Source organism: Myotis daubentonii, chromosome 1, assembly GCF_963259705.1.
Source record: "Myotis daubentonii chromosome 1, mMyoDau2.1, whole genome shotgun sequence".
Classification (NCBI taxonomy): Eukaryota; Metazoa; Chordata; class Mammalia; order Chiroptera; family Vespertilionidae; genus Myotis; species Myotis daubentonii.
Window position 1 is genome coordinate 204,983,498 of NC_081840.1, and position 17,951 is coordinate 205,001,448.

The 17,951-nt window shown below is 37.5% G+C and overlaps 1 protein-coding gene across 2 annotated transcripts in view; it reads left to right on the forward strand.

The window, feature by feature from the left end:
• GABRA2 (gamma-aminobutyric acid type A receptor subunit alpha2) overlaps window positions 1–17,951 on the forward strand; it is a 107,334-nt gene that overhangs the window by 42,872 nt on the left and 46,511 nt on the right. For both annotated transcript variants that reach the window (XM_059671986.1, XM_059671975.1), the window contains exon 3: window positions 5,996–6,063. In XM_059671986.1, coding sequence (XP_059527969.1) covers window positions 5,996–6,063 — 68 coding nt within the window. The remainder of the gene's footprint in view (window positions 1–5,995; window positions 6,064–17,951) is intronic.

Consider the following 17,951-nt stretch of genomic DNA (forward strand, 5'->3'; position numbering starts at 1 on the left):
GAAATAGCAATATCTGGCTTGTTATATTTCAATTAATTAAAATTGAAATAGCAACATCTGTCTATTATATTGGTAGCTATAGAGAGCAAATAGTAAACACAATTAGTAAATGAACATATTAGAGTTAGGGCGAGACATGGAATGGTTGCAAATCTCAGTAGGAAGGTAAGGTGGACCTCACCGAAGAGATAACAGAAATCCCACTGCTATGTTCAATTGTGTTGGAATCTTTGTCCACTCATGAAGAACCACTGGAAACAAGCATTAGTGCCCAATTTCAAATGTATGTCAATCATTCACAAAATGTTGTACAGAAAGACATGATTTAATTCCTGCTAAATGTTAGAAATTTTCGCTTGAAGGTTTGATTGCTAGTGTAGTACATTACCCAGTATAGTTCAACTATTTATGACTTCAGCCAAATATTTTCTGACAAGCACTTACAGAAAATGTTTTCTGCTTGTTTTTTTTCATGTATTCACCATCCATTTACTTTCCAGCCTTCTTTCATTTGTTTTATGCAACTGCTCATTTCTAGGCTCTAAATATACTCTTAATAGTAAAACAATAGGGCCTATTTCAGCATATTCTAAAAATAACACGTTAGGAAAAAAAATCTATTCCTTTGATTTCTATGCTTTCCTGTTCTAAATGTTATTTTTTTCTTTTGTTTTAATTATTGAAACATCTTTCAAACTGGATATATTTTCTTTAATCTCCCCTGTTTGTTTGCCCACTGTTATAAATGTGATATAGCATTTCTAATACAACAGCCCTGGACATACCATTCTTTATATTTAAGTTCTTTGGTGAATGCTAGAGAGAGAGAGAGAGAGAGAGAGAGAGAGAGAGAGAGAGAGAGAGGCAGCATTCTCATTGCAGGTCTTTTTCAGTACAACCTCTGTCTTTCGTTACAGCCAAATACCCCACACTTCTGCACACGTTAACCATGTTCATAAGCCAAACTTAACTATCTTAAAAGACTTTTGCAAAATATTTTTTAAAGTAAGTTTGATTGTTATTACCTAGTAAAGAGTAATCTCCATGACTTAATTTAAACGTTTCTTGAAATTATTTATGGGTTCATTTTGGGTATGCTTCAGGGCCATTTACTTTTTTTTGAAGTATTTCAAACATCCAGAAAAGCACAGAGAATAATATGATTGATTCTGTGATCAGCTTTATCTAATCTTAAAATGTTGACAAAATTAATTAATGTCAGTTTTAGAAGGAAAATATTAGAAATATATTAGAATCTCCTTGGTGCCTCTCAGTAGATTGTTCCTCTTCCTCTCTCCCCAGTTAGCTGTCACCCTGAATTGGATGATTGTTCTGTGGGTCACACATTCTTCTATGTTTATCACACGCATTCCTTATTTATCCCTAAGTACTTGTTATTAAACTCCTGTATTTGGCCTTTGAAAAACTCTCTGGAAGATCTTCTTATTTTTGCCTATATTGCTCTTGATATTTCTAAAGCCAAACATTTAGCTGATAAGCAATTATTTTTTAGGTAACGCATGGTGGATGTTTCCGTTAAAATCCTCTTTCTGTTCAGCCGTTAAATTTTAGTTCCCACCGACAGTTCCCCCTTTTCCGTGACTTTGTTTCTTCATTGGGAACCTATTTCCCAGGCTCTCCACCTCCCTCTGTCAAGGAGCAGTTGGTCTCTGCCTTTACAAATGACAGTGCCCTTTCTTACGGGCAGTGACCACTCTTCAGGGCCATTTTTAAAAAATATATTTTTATTGATTTTTTACAGAAAGGAAGGGAGAGGGATAGAGAGTTAGAAACATCGATGAGAGAGAAACATCGACCAGCTGCCTCCTGCACCCCCCCCCCCCACTGGGGATATGCCCACAACCAAGGTATATGCCCTTGACTGGAATCGAACCTGGGACCCTTCAGTCCGCAGGCCGACGCTCTATCCACTGAGCCAAACCAGTCAGGGCTTCAGGGCCATTTTGTATGTTGATGAAATATTTTGGGGAGAGTTATATGTTCTCTATGAACTATAATTAGAAACAACTTGTTTATTTACATATAAAGCACCTGATATGTAGCAGGTGTGCTAGCACTGGTGCCATAACAGAACAGAAAAGCCTCAGTCTCTGCCTCTAGCAAATTTAAATTCTACTTGGGAAGACAGACAAAACACAAACAAAACAAAAATATTAAGGCATAAAAATAAGGGCAAGTTCTAAAACACCCTGTGAAAACAACATAGTGACAGAGAGAGAAAAATGAGAGAAGAGAACTTCCATTATACAGGAAAAGTAGCAAAGCCCTGCTCTGAGCGAACATTTAAATCGAGACCAAAGGCAGAGTAGCAGTTAACAAAAATGAAAGAGAAGTAAATGCCAACGTGAAAGCACTGAGGCAGGACAGTGCTTGCTGTGTCCACTAAAGTGATCAGGATTTGAGAAGGTCGCTCATGGTACCTAAAATGCGGAGACTAGGGTGGCTCCAGAGTATCAGTGGTATTTGTTTATGTGTGACATCCATCCATCACGTGGACCAGAGTATTGCAACAGGCATTAATAATGCAACTCAACCCTGTCCTACATGCACATGGGTAAACAAAATAAAACCAGAAGATTTTATGGAGTTTGACAGAATCCAAAAATTACCTCTACCCTCTTCATATAATCTCACCCCACTTCTCTGGCCTCCCCTTTGCTCCCCTTTCTTTCTCTTATGGAAAGCTCAATCATCATCCAAGATTGCACTTCCAATGCAGAACCCTGGAAAGCCGTGTTAGACGTATCAGATATGTATAGTCATCACACTAGGATAGCCCACTAATGCCTATTGATTGTTTACAGTTCTGGGCATCCATCTCTATGGAAATCCTCAAAGTCTTATTACCAAGAATCTTTTTTCCAATCTCGGGTACCTATTGGATATTTGTGGTCAGTGTGTGCTTAGCTGATTTTTTTTTCTGAACTTTCATAGCTGAAGAATATTCCTTCCAATGCATACATTCTTTAGCTGTATTTATGAAGTCAGTAAACCATGAAATCATTTCTTTAAGGTAACTTTGCATATTTATCTTCTTCCTCTTTAGTTTTTTCTCTTCTTGGAGCTTTCATGGTAAAATCTTATTTTTCACTCTTACTATTAGCTGGCACTTCTCTGCAGCCATTAGGTACTGATAATACTCTCCCTTATTCTTTGCTTTCCATTTGGCATGTAGTGGATATTGTTCATATCCTTAAGCATAAACATATTAACACATTTTTGCCATCTCTCATTTTCAAGTTTACTCTTCCAGACTAAGGAAGACAATTGCATTTGCTTCTATTTGGGTGAAGACTACCTTAACATTTTAATTTCTCTGCTCTGGAGTATTTTAAATCAATATCAATAACTAGTAAAATTTTATTCTATTGTTTATTGAATAAATGTGATAGTATTATTGATTTTTGTGCAAATAAGGGGAAGGGGAAACAAACTTGGGTCTCATTTTCTTTCTTCCTTCCTCCCTCCCTCTCTCCCTCCCTCCTTTCTTTCCTTCGACATATATAATTTAGTCCAGCATAGGCCCAGTCCAAGATGAAAATACAGAGCCTTTAGTCAGGAAATGATTAAGAAATTTAAAAATAGCCAGGTGGTGTTGCTCGGTAGGTTGGGTATCCTCCTGTGCAACAAAAGGTTGCCGGTTCGATTTCCAGTCAGGGCACATGCCCAGGTTGCAGGCTCAATCCCAATAGGGGACATGCCAGAGGCAGCCAATCTCTTTCTCTCTCTCCCTACCTTTCTCTCTAAAAATTCAATTTAAACAAGCATATTAAAAAAATAAATTTAAAAATAGTAATTATAGAACATTAAACTGAGCATGGGGCTTTTCTGAGCACAGGGTCCTATGCAGTTGCACAAGTTGCATATCCATGAAGCTGACTCTGTGCAGGTCTTTGGAGCAGGTGGCAGCTGAGAATTAACTTTATAAATATACTAGAGGCCCAGTGCATGAAATTGGTGCATGGGGAGGCTCTCTCAGCCCAATCTGCACCCTCTCCAATTTGGGAACCCCTCAAGGGATGTCTGACTGCCCATTTAAACGGGCAGTCAGACATCCCTCTCACAATTCAGGACTGCTGGCTCCCAACCGCTTGCCTGCCTGCCTGCCTGCCAGCCTGATCACCCCCTAACCACTCCCCTGTCAGCCTGATCAATGCCTAACTGCTCCCCTGCTGGCCTGATTGCCCCCAACTTCCCTCCCCTGCCAGCCTGGTCACCCCTAACTGCCCTCCCCTGCTGGCTTGGTCACCCCTAACTGCCCTCCCCTGCTGGCCTGGTCTCCCCAACTGTCCTCCCTTACAGGCATGATCAACTCCAACTGCTCTCCTCTGCCGGCTTGGTCCCCCCTAAATGCCCTCCCTTGTTGGCCTGGTCCCTCCTAACTGCCCTCCCCTGCTGGCCTGATTGCCCACAACTGCCCCTCCTGCTGGTCATCTTGTGGTAGCCATCTTTGACCACATGGGGGTGGCCATCTTGTGTGTTGGAGTGATGGTCAATTTGCATATCACCGCTTTATTGTATAGGATTTAGGTTTCAAATCAGTTTTATAATAAAATTTCATAAATACAGTTTTTGTAATAGAATAGTATATACATATAATAAAGTTGAATGACTATATTTATTTGGAACACTGTAACTATGTCTTTAGCACAGAGTATTGTGGTGAATACAAATATGTAGTTAATGAGAACACACTTTTATTTCAAATTTATGTGGACTGTGTATAAGGCTTTGGTTTACCCTGAGGGCTCAGGAGCCTGATTGCTTGGATTCTAAGTGGGTCATTGGGCATAATCTCTTACTTTTCTGTACATAAGTGTACACACACATTGGGATAAGAGAACATCGATCTCATAGGTTTGTTATGTTGTTTAGTATGTGTAAAGCCTTTTGAAGAAGTCTACTCTGCTTTTTCATATTCTTTTTATTTCTTTGGTTTTGCCATAGTGGATTCAATATCCCAGACTTCATCTCCTCTCTCTTTCATGATTATAAATGCATGTCCCATATAATATTAAAATATTTCATGGTATTGTTTGTCTAGAATTAAAAATTTGATAGTTACTAGATAAGACATTCATTTCATGATGATAGAAATTTTTATTTTATTTTTATCCCCTGACTGTATGATGGTAGAAATTAATGATGCATTTTTATATAAGAACATTTAAAGTGTTTTTCTCTTAAATACTCCCCCCACCCCCTCACTATTTGCCTTACTTAAAATCACCTGGCTAACAGAGCAATCCAGTTAATTGTGTTACAGTCAATAAGGGACATAACTATAGACTTTAATTCAATTAAGATGAATTAAATAAGATGAACGCTAAATAAGTCTTGGCAATTTCGGCATTCTTAAATACATTAAAAAGCAAGCTTGTTTGGAAGTAATCCAGTGTGATTAATGTATGTTATTTGCTTTTATTTTTATATCACTGAATAATAACTTTTATATTAATATGGATTATATTTATTTGTAATGATTAGCCATCTGTTTTTTGCTTTATTCAGAAGATTCATTAATTTACAACCTAAAAACTAAATCTCTACCATCATTAAGTACCATCTGAAGTATTTAGTTTAAATATCAAATACAGGACTATATCACAGAGTAATCATGCTAACTATATTTTACTTTCAGTACCTATGGAAAATTTATTGAAAACTAGTTCAATTAGGATAGATTCTAAGAAGCTATTAATTTTGAGAAATATGCATACAAAAGAATGCTCTAGTCAGTTGTAGTTTCCAAGTAAGAAGATCTTAATACTTCTAGGAATTTTGCATTTAGGGTTGCTAGAACCTATGAAATAAGTGAGCAACCTAGATATTTTTGTTGGTTCTGCAAGTTGAAAAGAAAGAGCAATATTCCTAAATATCACAGTTTTCTAACCATGCCATGAACTTGGCCACTTCTGTCTCCTGTGCCTCTCATTACATAACATCTATTTTCAATCTCCTTTTCTCCTATCAGACAGTATTACTGAAGTCTTCACTAATATCTACGTGACCAGTTTTGGCCCTGTCTCAGATACAGATATGGTGAGTTTTTAATAAAATACTGCTTTTACTTAATATATGCAAAGTTGGGAGGAATAATTTTTTTAGAAGAAAGGAGTATTTTTAGTTTTATAGGATTATGTGATTGACTCATGCCTATTTGTTCTAGCCAAATACATGAGAGTTAAGGATGCTAATCCTTTTGTATCTGTAGTGCGCCATTGTAGCTTGGGGTTTTGATTAGTCCTTTTTAATATATATATAGCCACTGAAAAGACAAGAGTTAATAGTATTGGTGAGGATGTGGAGAAAATGGAACCCTTGTATACTGTTTGTGGGCATGTAACATGGTACAACCACTGTGGAAAACACTATGGAGGTTCCTCAAAAATTTTAAAATATAATCCATAGGATCCAGCAATCCCACTTCTGAGTATCCATCCCAAGGAAATGAAAGCAGGATCACAAAGAGGTATCTGCCCTCCCATGTTCATGATAGGCTAATTCACAATAACCAAGGTATAGAAACATGGTATACATACACAGAGGGATGTTATTTAGCCATGAGAAATAACAAAATCCTGCCATCTGCTACAAGATGGATTGATCTTGAGGGCATTATGCTAAGTGAATTAACAGAGAAAGACAAATTCTATGTGTATTACTTTTATGTCAAATAAAAAAATTAAGCTCATAGAAAGAGTAAAAATATGGTTGTCAGGGTCTGGGGGTGGGGATAGGGAGAGGTGGGTGAAAGAGTGCAAACTTTCGGCTATAAGATAAAAAAGGTCTGAGGGTCTAATGTAAACCATGGTGACTATACTTAATAACACTGTATTGTGTAATTCAAATTTCTAAAAGAGTAGAACTTAATCAAATGTCACACACACAAAAGATAAATAGTTGAGCTAGATGGAGGGGAATTCTTTCACAATGTATAGGTACATTAAATTGCTACAATGCACACTTTAAATATCTTACAATTTTATTTGTCATTTATACCTCAATGAAGCCGACTTTTTCTTAAAAGGGAAGGGAAAGAAACTGCAATTATTTAGCTATTGTTTCCATTTATGACTTCCTTCAGGGAAAGTTGGCAAATTTATATATTTCTACAAATCATGAGTTATGAGAAAAATAAAGTAAGGAAAATAACGGGAAAAGGCATTATAATTCTGCAATTAAAATTGAAGTTTAACAGTTAACATAAGGAATCTACTGATGTCAAGTTGAAATGAAGAATAGGGGATACTAATGTGCAAAGTTAAGACTTGAAGATTTAGCATAACGTGTGCCAGAACTGGGACGGGACCATGTCCCAGTGAGGTAGTCATGATCAGCCAGTCATGCTGTTTTGTGTCTGTGGTCCTGTATGCTGCTGTCATTGTTTTTATGAAAGCTTCTTTGAAATTTTAAAAATCTGCATTCCCATGAGCCTATGTTCATTATATTTTACATATAAATGATGTATGTTTTTCTTGGTTGTCCCTATAAACAAAAAAGTATTTTAATAAAACATTGAAATGAGAAAAATAAAATAAACGTTAATGTTTATATGCAAATAAATAAATAAAAATTAAAAGCTGGTAGATAATGTTAAGCCTGCAGTCATTAGCAACAACAAAAAATTTAAACTCCTTCATTTTTTAATTGAAATCAAAATTTTCTCGCTTTTAAAAAAATATAATTTATTGATTTCAGAGCAGGAGAGATATATAGAAACATCAGTGATGACAGAGAATCATTGACTAGCTACCTCCTGCATACCCCACACTGGGATCAAGCCCACAACACGGGCATGTGCCCTGACCGGGGATCAAACAGTGGCTTCTTGGTCCATAGGTCAATGCTCAACCACTGAGCCATGCCAGCCAGGCAAAATTTGGTCTCTTCAGTGAACTTCACCTAAGATCTTTTAAAAATTTTAGCACACGCATGATTTGATTTCTTATTTTGGAGGCCCCTACCACACTTTATATTAAACATTAAAATTGACTTACATTCCAAACTATATATAATTGAGTTGAGTGGAATTATGGTTGGCAACATTTAAAAAAATCACTTTGATTTTTTAATTTTATTTTTCTGTTTTGGAATGTATTTGTATGTGAATGTGTGTACGTATGTGTGCACAGGAGCCTATATATTGAGATATTTTCCCAAATGAAATAAATATTTTACATCAGAGGCTGTTGAAAGCTTTGTGGGCCCTCAACAGTTTTCTAATGTTACATTTCTCTGAATATCCCAGCCTAACACAGTCCTACAGAATTCTCTTTGGCCATGTCCAATTTTCTACTTTATTTCTATCTTTATTCACCTGCTTACTCAGTCTTACCAGTAGCTGGCTTGGAGGAAGTCTGATTAATTGCAAGGCCACCAAGTGAGCACCTATCATCAGCATCCAGTCAGAGGAAAGAATCCACAACAGTCATTTAAGCAGGGGAAAATCCAATATAATTAATTATGAACTGGTAGAAGTGGTTAAATAATAAAACAGGGTAAAAGAAAACCAATCAATGCAGAATTAGCAAACGCAGAAGGCAACGTCTGCTTCTAGGAGTGAAGCATCATGAACCAGGAAGACAGTGAGGACTTGGCAGAGTGCCTGGCCACCGAAGGCTGAGTCAGACCTCAGTGAAGAATAAGTTGGGGCTCCAGGAGCATGCCGCTGTTGCTGGTGAAGAAACCTGGGAGGGTCTTTGCTGAAGCTGGTATGTAAGCATATCCTGCCTGGTGGCTGAAAACTCCTCGCCTACCAACCTTCTGAAGCAACGCAAAGAGTGACGAGGCATCTGAATCCCAAGAGAAGCACAGAGAGAGTCGTCTTCTTTTGCTAGGACATGAGAAGATTCCTCCCATACCTTTTGTTGACAAAGCCTAACATTGTGCCAGCTGGCAAAGGGCCAGTGTTGACAGAGTCCTTCTGCAGTATCGCCGAGAAGGGGAAAGGAGGGTGGATTTGGAGCTGAGAGGCAATACACTGGTAATTGGTATACATAATAATGTGTGGAATGGGGAGGATTTTGAATGAGAGCCAAGAGATGGTTTGATCACGCAACAGGTACTGTTTGCTATTTGTCCAAATCTAGAGAAGCATGATGAAGATGGGGGAAATGAAACCTGAATGATCTATATACAAATGTAACACTGACATATACAAATATACATAATTAGTGATATTGCACATCTACCAGTGAAGACGGCACTCCATTTAAAAGCATGTATGTATTTTGTGAAAAGAAATAATCTGATCTTTTTGATGATCAAACGAGTGATTCTCAACCTTGATATTATTTTTTGCTGGAAAGTAAGATAATGAGGGAAAGTTTGAATTTATATTAAATTTATATTTCCAATCAAGAAACCATGCTTGGCTGTGGCACTTTAAATAGAAATAAAGTTATTGTAATGGTAAGGGAAAATATAACCCATATCATTATCAGCCATATATAAAAATGGCTGGCAGAAGCAATTAGGCAATGGAAGAAAAGTAAAGGATAAATTTAATTCTACTTTTATCAGCTTAGAAGATACACTCATTTCTATGCAATGCACACACTGAAGCAAGACCTAAACCCCCAAGTCTTCCTGTTCAGGTCAGTGATGCAGATATGCTGTGACATTAGCTTGAGAGAGAAAAGCAACATAGCAGAAAGTATTAAAAACCAAGAGAACAAACACACACACGCACATGTAAACTGTATCTCAGAATCATTAACCAGTGTAATTGTCCGGAGAAAGGCGAAGTTCTAAATTATAATTAGTTTCTAATTACAGTGTCTGCAATTAAGTTTAATTTTTTTATTTCAACATTTAAACAATTCGTGAGTAAGAAGGTAATTAAACTTAGGAATGCACTAGCAGTTGACAATTGACAACGTTTTTAGTAGGCATGTGCATTTTAGAAATTTATAACTCACTCATTGATAATTTTTCTCATTGGTTTCTATATAGAACGCTTTTCCCATATTGTAAACACTTTTACTGTGTGTGCATATTTCTAAGGCATAATGGTATTGCCATCAATTACTGCACCAAAAATTAGGCTAAGAACCTCAGCTCAAATGGTTATCTCTTGCAGTGCTAAGTATTAAGGTTAGAACTTGAACAATGGGAACTTTGAAGTCATCTCAACATGACTGATTCAGAGTTTACCATCAGGCCACTAAGAAGTAGCCAGGCAGGGTAAGCGGAGACCTTGGTTTCTAGACCTTACTTTTTATATTATCAAAACAGTGTTTAGTGTCACTTAGATCCCCAGAAGTCATTGGGATATTATGTTGTTTGGTAATTAACAACATAGGAAGGTTTTAGAGAGTTGTTATACGTCAATATTTGGTCAAAACTTGATACTGGACTTAGATGCAAACCTTTATCAGAAGTTGTCATTTGTAAATGACCGCTGCAAATATGGCAAATATTACATATCAAAAGTAAAGACATAATGTATACTCACTTTAAAGTTGGCATGTATAAGTTGATTATTGTAAGGTTATTGATATTGTGGAAGGATAGGGTTTAGACTTGGGGAACATGAATTCCTTCAGCCAATATTTTTCAGCACCCTCTTATAGTTTTTAAAAATATTCCTCAAAATGCATCGAGCATCTGCCCCGTGGTGGTCAGTGTGCATCATGGCAACTGGTGGTTCTGTTGTTAAGTTGATTTGCATATTAGCCTTTTATTAGATATGATTAGATACAACGATGTGCAATGATCAGTATATTTTTCACTTGCAGCCCTTAGTCAAGATTGGATATAATTTGTTCAGTAATGGGATGAACCCATAGGTGTTGCCCACAGTAAAACCTCACCTAGGGCATGCGGTAACAATTTCACAAAAGAGGGCGAGTAAAGGTAGTCTGACTAGTTTGACTCCGTCCTTTTTCATCTTGCAGGAGGGAGGGTGTGAGAACCAAGAACATCCAGTCATAGCTCTCTTGGCTTCTTCAGAAAATAGCACTCCCTACCACCCCTCCTCCTCAATTCTTTTGTATAAACTAAATAACAAACAGCTATGATTTCTGAACCTGAGTGATTAAAACAAAACAAAACATTGCAGAGGTTGCATGTTTTTCCCCAGGTTACCAGGGTGGAATCTGTCTTCTTGGGAGGGCCGCGCTGAACTTGTATATCTTGATTAAGAATAATATATTATCCATTGGTGTCAGTCCCATACATGTTCCAGGAGACATCATTCCAGGTAGATATTTGGAAGACACAGAGGGTATCAGATCCCAAGATGAGGATTTTCCCGAAGGTTTCCCACAAAACCCGGAGAATGTGCTTTTCATGCGAATGCGGGAGGGTATTGAAAAAGTAGAGAGATGACAACAGTGTTATATATTGTAGTAAAGTCAAGAAAAGGATTCGAGTGTGTCATTAGATAAAGAACAAGGAGATATTTGCTGATCGTGGTAACAGCAACCAGATTGCAGTGGGCTGAGCGCGTGGGAGGTGAGGAAATGGGTAAAGAGTGGTGGAGACATTTTTAAGCAGCGTGGTTGAGGCGAGGAGGCGAGACAGAGGGCAGTGGCTGGAAGGCTTTTATTTTTAAAGATTGCATTGAACTTCTCACTGTTCTCCGAGCATGCCATTATCTTTAACAGCTCTCTGGCTTTGCACATGTTTTCCCCTGTTTTTGTTGTGCTTCGCTCCTCTGTTGCCAACTGGAGATCTTTCATTTACTCAAGGCCAAGCTCACATTTCATCTTCTCTGATGTTTCTCTAGGCTACTCCAAGGAGAGTCAGCCCTTCTGGTCCTTGTGCTCCACCACATGGCGTTCACACATTTCTTATGACTTTTCACACTAGATACTAAAACCCTTCACATAGCTTTCCTTTTCCTGCACGCTGAGCTACGAGAAGGCATGAGTTGTGTTTGTTCATTTCAACAAGATTTACTAAGTACATACTCTGTATCTGTCACAGTGCTGAGAGCTGAAATACGTAGGTATAAGCAGTGCTGCCCTCAAGTTGTTCGCAGCGTGTGTGTGTGTGTGTGTGGGGGGGGGGGGGGGTTGCGGGACTAAGAAAAAAATATCATTTTAAAACAGTGTGATCATGTTTTTTATTGCAGTGTTTATGAATTAATATGGTAGTAGAGGGGATGTGTGCTGAGGATGTCTACACCAGAGAAGGCTTCTAGGAAAAGGAAATAGCTAAGGAGGACAAACAGGGATTGGTTGGCCAGCTATATAATGAGAAGAACGTTTTAGCAAAAATTAGAAGTGTTTGTTGAGTTTAGTGAAATGTAAAAGGTCAGTATAATAGAAGCCTAGAATACTATTAGGGATATGAAAGGAGATGAGACTAGAACATAACTCTGAGTCAGATCAAAAAGGGACTTAGAGCCAATTGCCTCACCAAAGCCAAAGTATTCCTAAATAAAACTAAAACATAGTAGATCTCTGTTACCAGAGGACTTACTATGGCGTGGCTTTTTTGATATATGTCAAGATTTTCTAAAATATTAGTATTATATACAATAAATGCCCACTGTGATTAGCTTAATATAGTTATTCAAAGAGACACATGCCAACATTCTTACCTGTGAATTTAAGAATTACGGTATTGCATACTGATGACTCTTTTTGTGAGATACCTGAGAGTTTTTCTTCTATCTGTCTCTGATGATGCCTTTCTCCTTATATACCCTTTGTGCTGGTGTTCCCAGAATCCTTGTTGCAATATTTAATTTCCAATGAGTCCTCTCATTGATTTATTCATAGACTAATTATTGTTTATTTCTAATGCATGCAAGAAGGTGGTTATGACCCTTGTTCTCAAAGTGAAGTAAATGTGGCCAAATGAAGGGGTCGATAGGGAAGAGATACTGCAGCAGAGGTCAATGAGTTTGGGTTCTAAGATTGAGCATGAGGCCTTAGAGGCCCTGCAATATCAGTATTGCTGCAGGAGAGAGTATGATGGGAGAGGATTGCTGAACACCAGGCTAGAGAGGTAAGGGAGAAGGCGGCTACATTTTCATTTGTCATACGAGGAACACACTCTTGTCTGTGTCCATGTGTGTGGTGATTGTGGTGGGAGGCGGGGCAGGTGGTGGTGGAGGAGCATATAGAGGGATAAATGGTGATGCCAAAATAAATAAATAAATAAATAAATAAAATGAATAAATAATAAAAAAAAAGAAACACACTGTTAAAATACACTCAGTAGATCAAAGTAAATGGGAAATTACTCCAAGAACAGCCCTGCCATTTGGACATAATTCATCAAAACAGGCTACAAGCATTGACTTATAATTAATGTACCCAGGCACTAAAAATATGATGTCTTCACTAAGTCAGTGTGTCCTTGAAATCATGTTTATGCAATAAACTATGCAATAGAGAGTGATTTTCTTGTTTGCAGTAGTGGACTGGAAATTGTATCCCTCTCTTGATTTTGCCCCTAACAAGCTTGGACACAGGAAAACCACGGAATTTATCTATAACCCCATCTTTTAAAAGATTCCATTTCTGGTAAATTATTTTTGAAATATGGAACTATGTGAATTCCTTCATTTCATTTTTATCCAATTATTAGTCTCACTTCTCCAGTATATTGGCCATAGGTTAGCTGCATGCTGATATGTCCTTGTGAATTTTTTAGTGTTTCCTAAATTTGCTTCTTTGTGTATTCCTAAAAGATTTTGTTTTTACTCTTGTTATTACTGATTTCCTTTAGAATCTCAGTTCATGGGTCCATGAATTTGTATGAAGAAGATGCATTGTTCTTTATTTCTGTAACAATATTCTATAACATACAAATCAAACTATTACTATAAAAGTATACTAGTATACTCATGGTGAAATCTAAGTTTCTTTTAAGGAATTTTTCTATTATTTTCAAATACTGAGAATGTGCATTTTATATGAATTTAAGGCAATCACATTGTAAATAATTTGTTTGGAAATCCTGTTATTCTTAGTAGATATCCATTAAATATTATTTGGTTGTCTACTTACTCCGCCTTTTAAATATAGAAAGCAAACCCACAAAAACTAGTGGATCAACTGTACTTATTTATCTATTTCTATATCTGTATACTTTTGTACTAACATATTAAAATATAAAATAAACACCAAAGCAGAAATTGGAACGATATAAAGTTAAATCACTTATTGTTCAGGAATTACTGTTATATTTATTAATAAAATATACTTATTTTTGCTACCATTTAAGATTGCTGTTCATGATAATATTTTAGCAATTAATATGTTTAAATGTGCTTTATTATAATATAGCAATCAAAGGTCTGACTCTAATTCATATTTTAATGTTTGTTTTGATGACTGTTGTAGATGAAAAAGGTATATAAATTCAAATTGAGAAGTGCATTATTTGCTATTGGTTACTGAGCCATCACACTAATTTTAAAAATACAACCACCAATTTTAGATATTTGTCTTCATGTTCTGAATGTTTAGTTTTCAAACAACTCATTATTTGCAATTGCCTTATGCTATCATTAACCATTATTTCAAGGTACTTAAAATAAAGGTTATCATTAAAACAGTGAGTCTAAACCCATATTTTAAATAGCTTTAGTATACTTATAAATTTGCTTTTGCAGATTTTATTTTAGAGTTGATTTAGCTCATCATGTTTAATGTGGCTGATGAAGAGCTCATAGAACAGATATCCCATTTCTTGTTGTCCACTTGTGCTTATGCAATTATTAGTGTGTTTTTCGACCCATGGTGTCGTTTAGTAATAATCTCTTGAAGCCATTTGTCTATTTTCATTAGCGGGGGTTTAATCAGAACTAGATGTGATCACTTGCAAATTTAATTATGTATAAATCACAGTCCACTGAGAGCAAATGAATGAGGCATCACTGGGAGGGCCCTGTTGGAGGCTCCTTTTCTTCACATAAGATGTCCTACATGCATGACCTTCATCGACTTGTGGACATGGTGAGAGTGTCGGTATCATTCCAGGTATTGTTGACCAGCAAAGCTTTCTTTACTCTCTATGTTTACATAAGAATTCTATGTAGAAATAAAGATTGTAGCATTTTCTTCCTATATCTAAATGGATGTGCACACCCTACTTTGTAAACCATTGCTCTGATAATCACGCTTCAGCTCATAGGTTTTCTTTTCATGTAGGTACAATACAGTTGGTTACGGTTATTTTTACTAAGTTGTAACCAACTTGCCTCCCTTGTATTAGATCACTGAGTCTTTCATTGGAGTCACATGGGGAAGGGAAGTTTTAGATGCTCTCAAACTCTTTATTCATTTACAAAAACATTTTATTTTTCTCTCACAAAGGGCTAGCGTGATAGGTTGCAATGATTGGCAATGATGGTCCCTATTCCCTTCTTTGTATATCTGCTCTAATTCTGCTTCCTTTTGTAATGCCCTTCCACTAAGCATAGGGTGACCTATTATTACACTTGTCACTCACCTCAACCACGTGACTTGTTTTGGCCAATGGCTTGTTAAAAGACATTAAACACAAGCACTGAGTTGAAATGAGCCTGGCTGGTTCTTTTGTACTGTGCCATTGTCATGAGAAAGATAAGCTCTAGGTAGCCCAGTGGTCCCCGAAGGAGGACAGGACACCTGGAGCAGGGCTGAGCTGCCCCAGTGTCCCTACAAGGATGTGGGCCCAGATCAGCCCGTGGCCAGCTCATCTTCAGATGCAGGACTAAGAACATCCGAGATCATCTGAGCCAGGTGAGGTCCGCTGATCCCTAGTCTCATACTTCTGAGCTAATAATAACTGATTGCTATTTTAAGCTCCTGAATTTTAGGTGGTTTTTTGCTTGGAAGTAGCTAAAGAATGATATTAGGTAATCTCTAGATATTACAAGTGAAACATTGATTTCCCCTAATGGCATTTACAAATTCAGGATTGGGTGAGAGTACTTTTTCCCCATTATACCCTCGAAGTTATAACCAACTTGCCTCAATCCATTGTATTCTAGCTTTTGAACTCTTTCTACAAAGCTTTCAAGATATTTCAGCACTATTTGACACTATTGATCTCTATATGCTTCTTAATTTTTTTCTCTCTCCCTCTTTTCCGTCTGTGTGTGTGTGTGTGTGTGTGCACGTGTTTGTGTTTATGGTTCCTCCTCCTCAATTTTCTAGAGTTTGTTTCTGGTTTATTTTCATTAGTTAAGCGAGAAACATGTATATAAATTATTCCTTGTATCTTCACTAGTTTAATTGTCCCTGATAAAAATTATATAATGTGAACATATGTTCAATATATTAGTAATCACATTAAGTGTAAATAGACTGAATTACCATTAAAGGATGGAGATGGTCAGATTCAACAAGAAATCTCAAGATACTAAAAAAATTCTGGAATAAATTGGTATCTTCAGAGCATAGTCCCTTATTACAAATGCAATACAGTTAAACACCATTGAAAAAAAATGAGTAAAGCAATACATTTGAAAATATAAAAACACACTTTACAATATCTCCTACATAAAGAAAATCAAAATCATAATAAAAATTGATTGAACTATAATTAAAATATTATTAATTATAATTATGATATAGTGATAGTAATCATGACTTTGGAACCAATGCAGAGGTAAACAAATGATAGGGGGGAAAAAACAGATTCCTACCTATATTGACACTAGATACATGAGATCTGTGGGGAAAGATGGATGGCTTAATAGAAAATTGTTTTTCCCATTAGGAAAAAAAGGTTGGATTTTTATTTCATATGATGCAGAATAGTTCCAGGACCTAAATATTAAAAGCAGAACTTTTACATTTTTATAAGAAACATACAGGGATTTAAGGACTTGGCAAGAGTAGGTGTATAGTTATGAATACTTACAACACAGTTTATTCTTGTATTATTATTCATTATTTATTTGTGCTATTATTATTCTTGTTATTATTTTGTATTCTTACTTATGATTCATTGCCGGGAGCCAGTCCATGCTTGCTGTTTCAAGGGACCTGGCATATATGGCATACTGTTCTTAATATGTTTGCTCACCTTCTTGGCACTATGTGTTTTAACCAAGGTCTCTGAGAAAGGTTGTTTTCCCCAGGTAGGGATTTTCCCCTGAAGTTAGGGAGGGAATAAAACCCCTCAACTAAGTGCCAGGCGGGTAATTAAATCCCTTTAACTACGAACAATCATGCTTAAACTACATAATCTTTTCTCCCTGGAATGGAGATAAGAAACGCCCTAACCTTTGTAATAGAGATTGATAGGATTGAATCAACTGGTATAAATACAGTTGTAACAAGACAGAAACACTCAGAACTCAGGAGACAGAATTCAGAAGACAGAACCTACACGGAGCCTAGAGACAGAAGAACTTCACTGGCGAGAGCATGCCAGAGGATCCTGGACCGGGACTGGCCTCGGAGCCTAGAGACAGAGCCTAGCGGGAGAACATGGCAAGGGATCCTGGACTGAACCTGACTACAGAGATTGGCAGGAGAACCTGACTGGAACCTGGACACTGAACCTGACTGGAGAGCCTGGGCAGAACCTGGCTGGAGAACCTAGTGAGGGAACATGGCTACAGAACCTCGCTGGAGATCCGAAGCAGAACCTCTCTGGAGATCCGGGCTGGAGATCCTGGCTAGGCTGCTGATCAACTGAACGCTGTCTCCGTGACATTCCTTCTTTGCCGACTCCGTCCACACGTTTGGGGACCCCTGGACCTGCTGGGGTTGGACCCCAGCATATGGCACCTGAACAGGGACCCCTAGGTAAGCGCCCCGCACTCGGGACGGATCGGACTCCACCGTAGGAAGAAGGTGGATAGTCTTCGCTGACTCCGTCCACACCTTTGGGAACCCCTGGAACAGGATTCCCCTAGGTAAGCCCTCCTCCCCCATTGAGAACCCCCACACTCGGGACGGATCAGACTCCACCGTAGGAAGAGGGTGGATAGTCTTCGCCGAATCCGTCCACACCTTTGGGAACCCCTG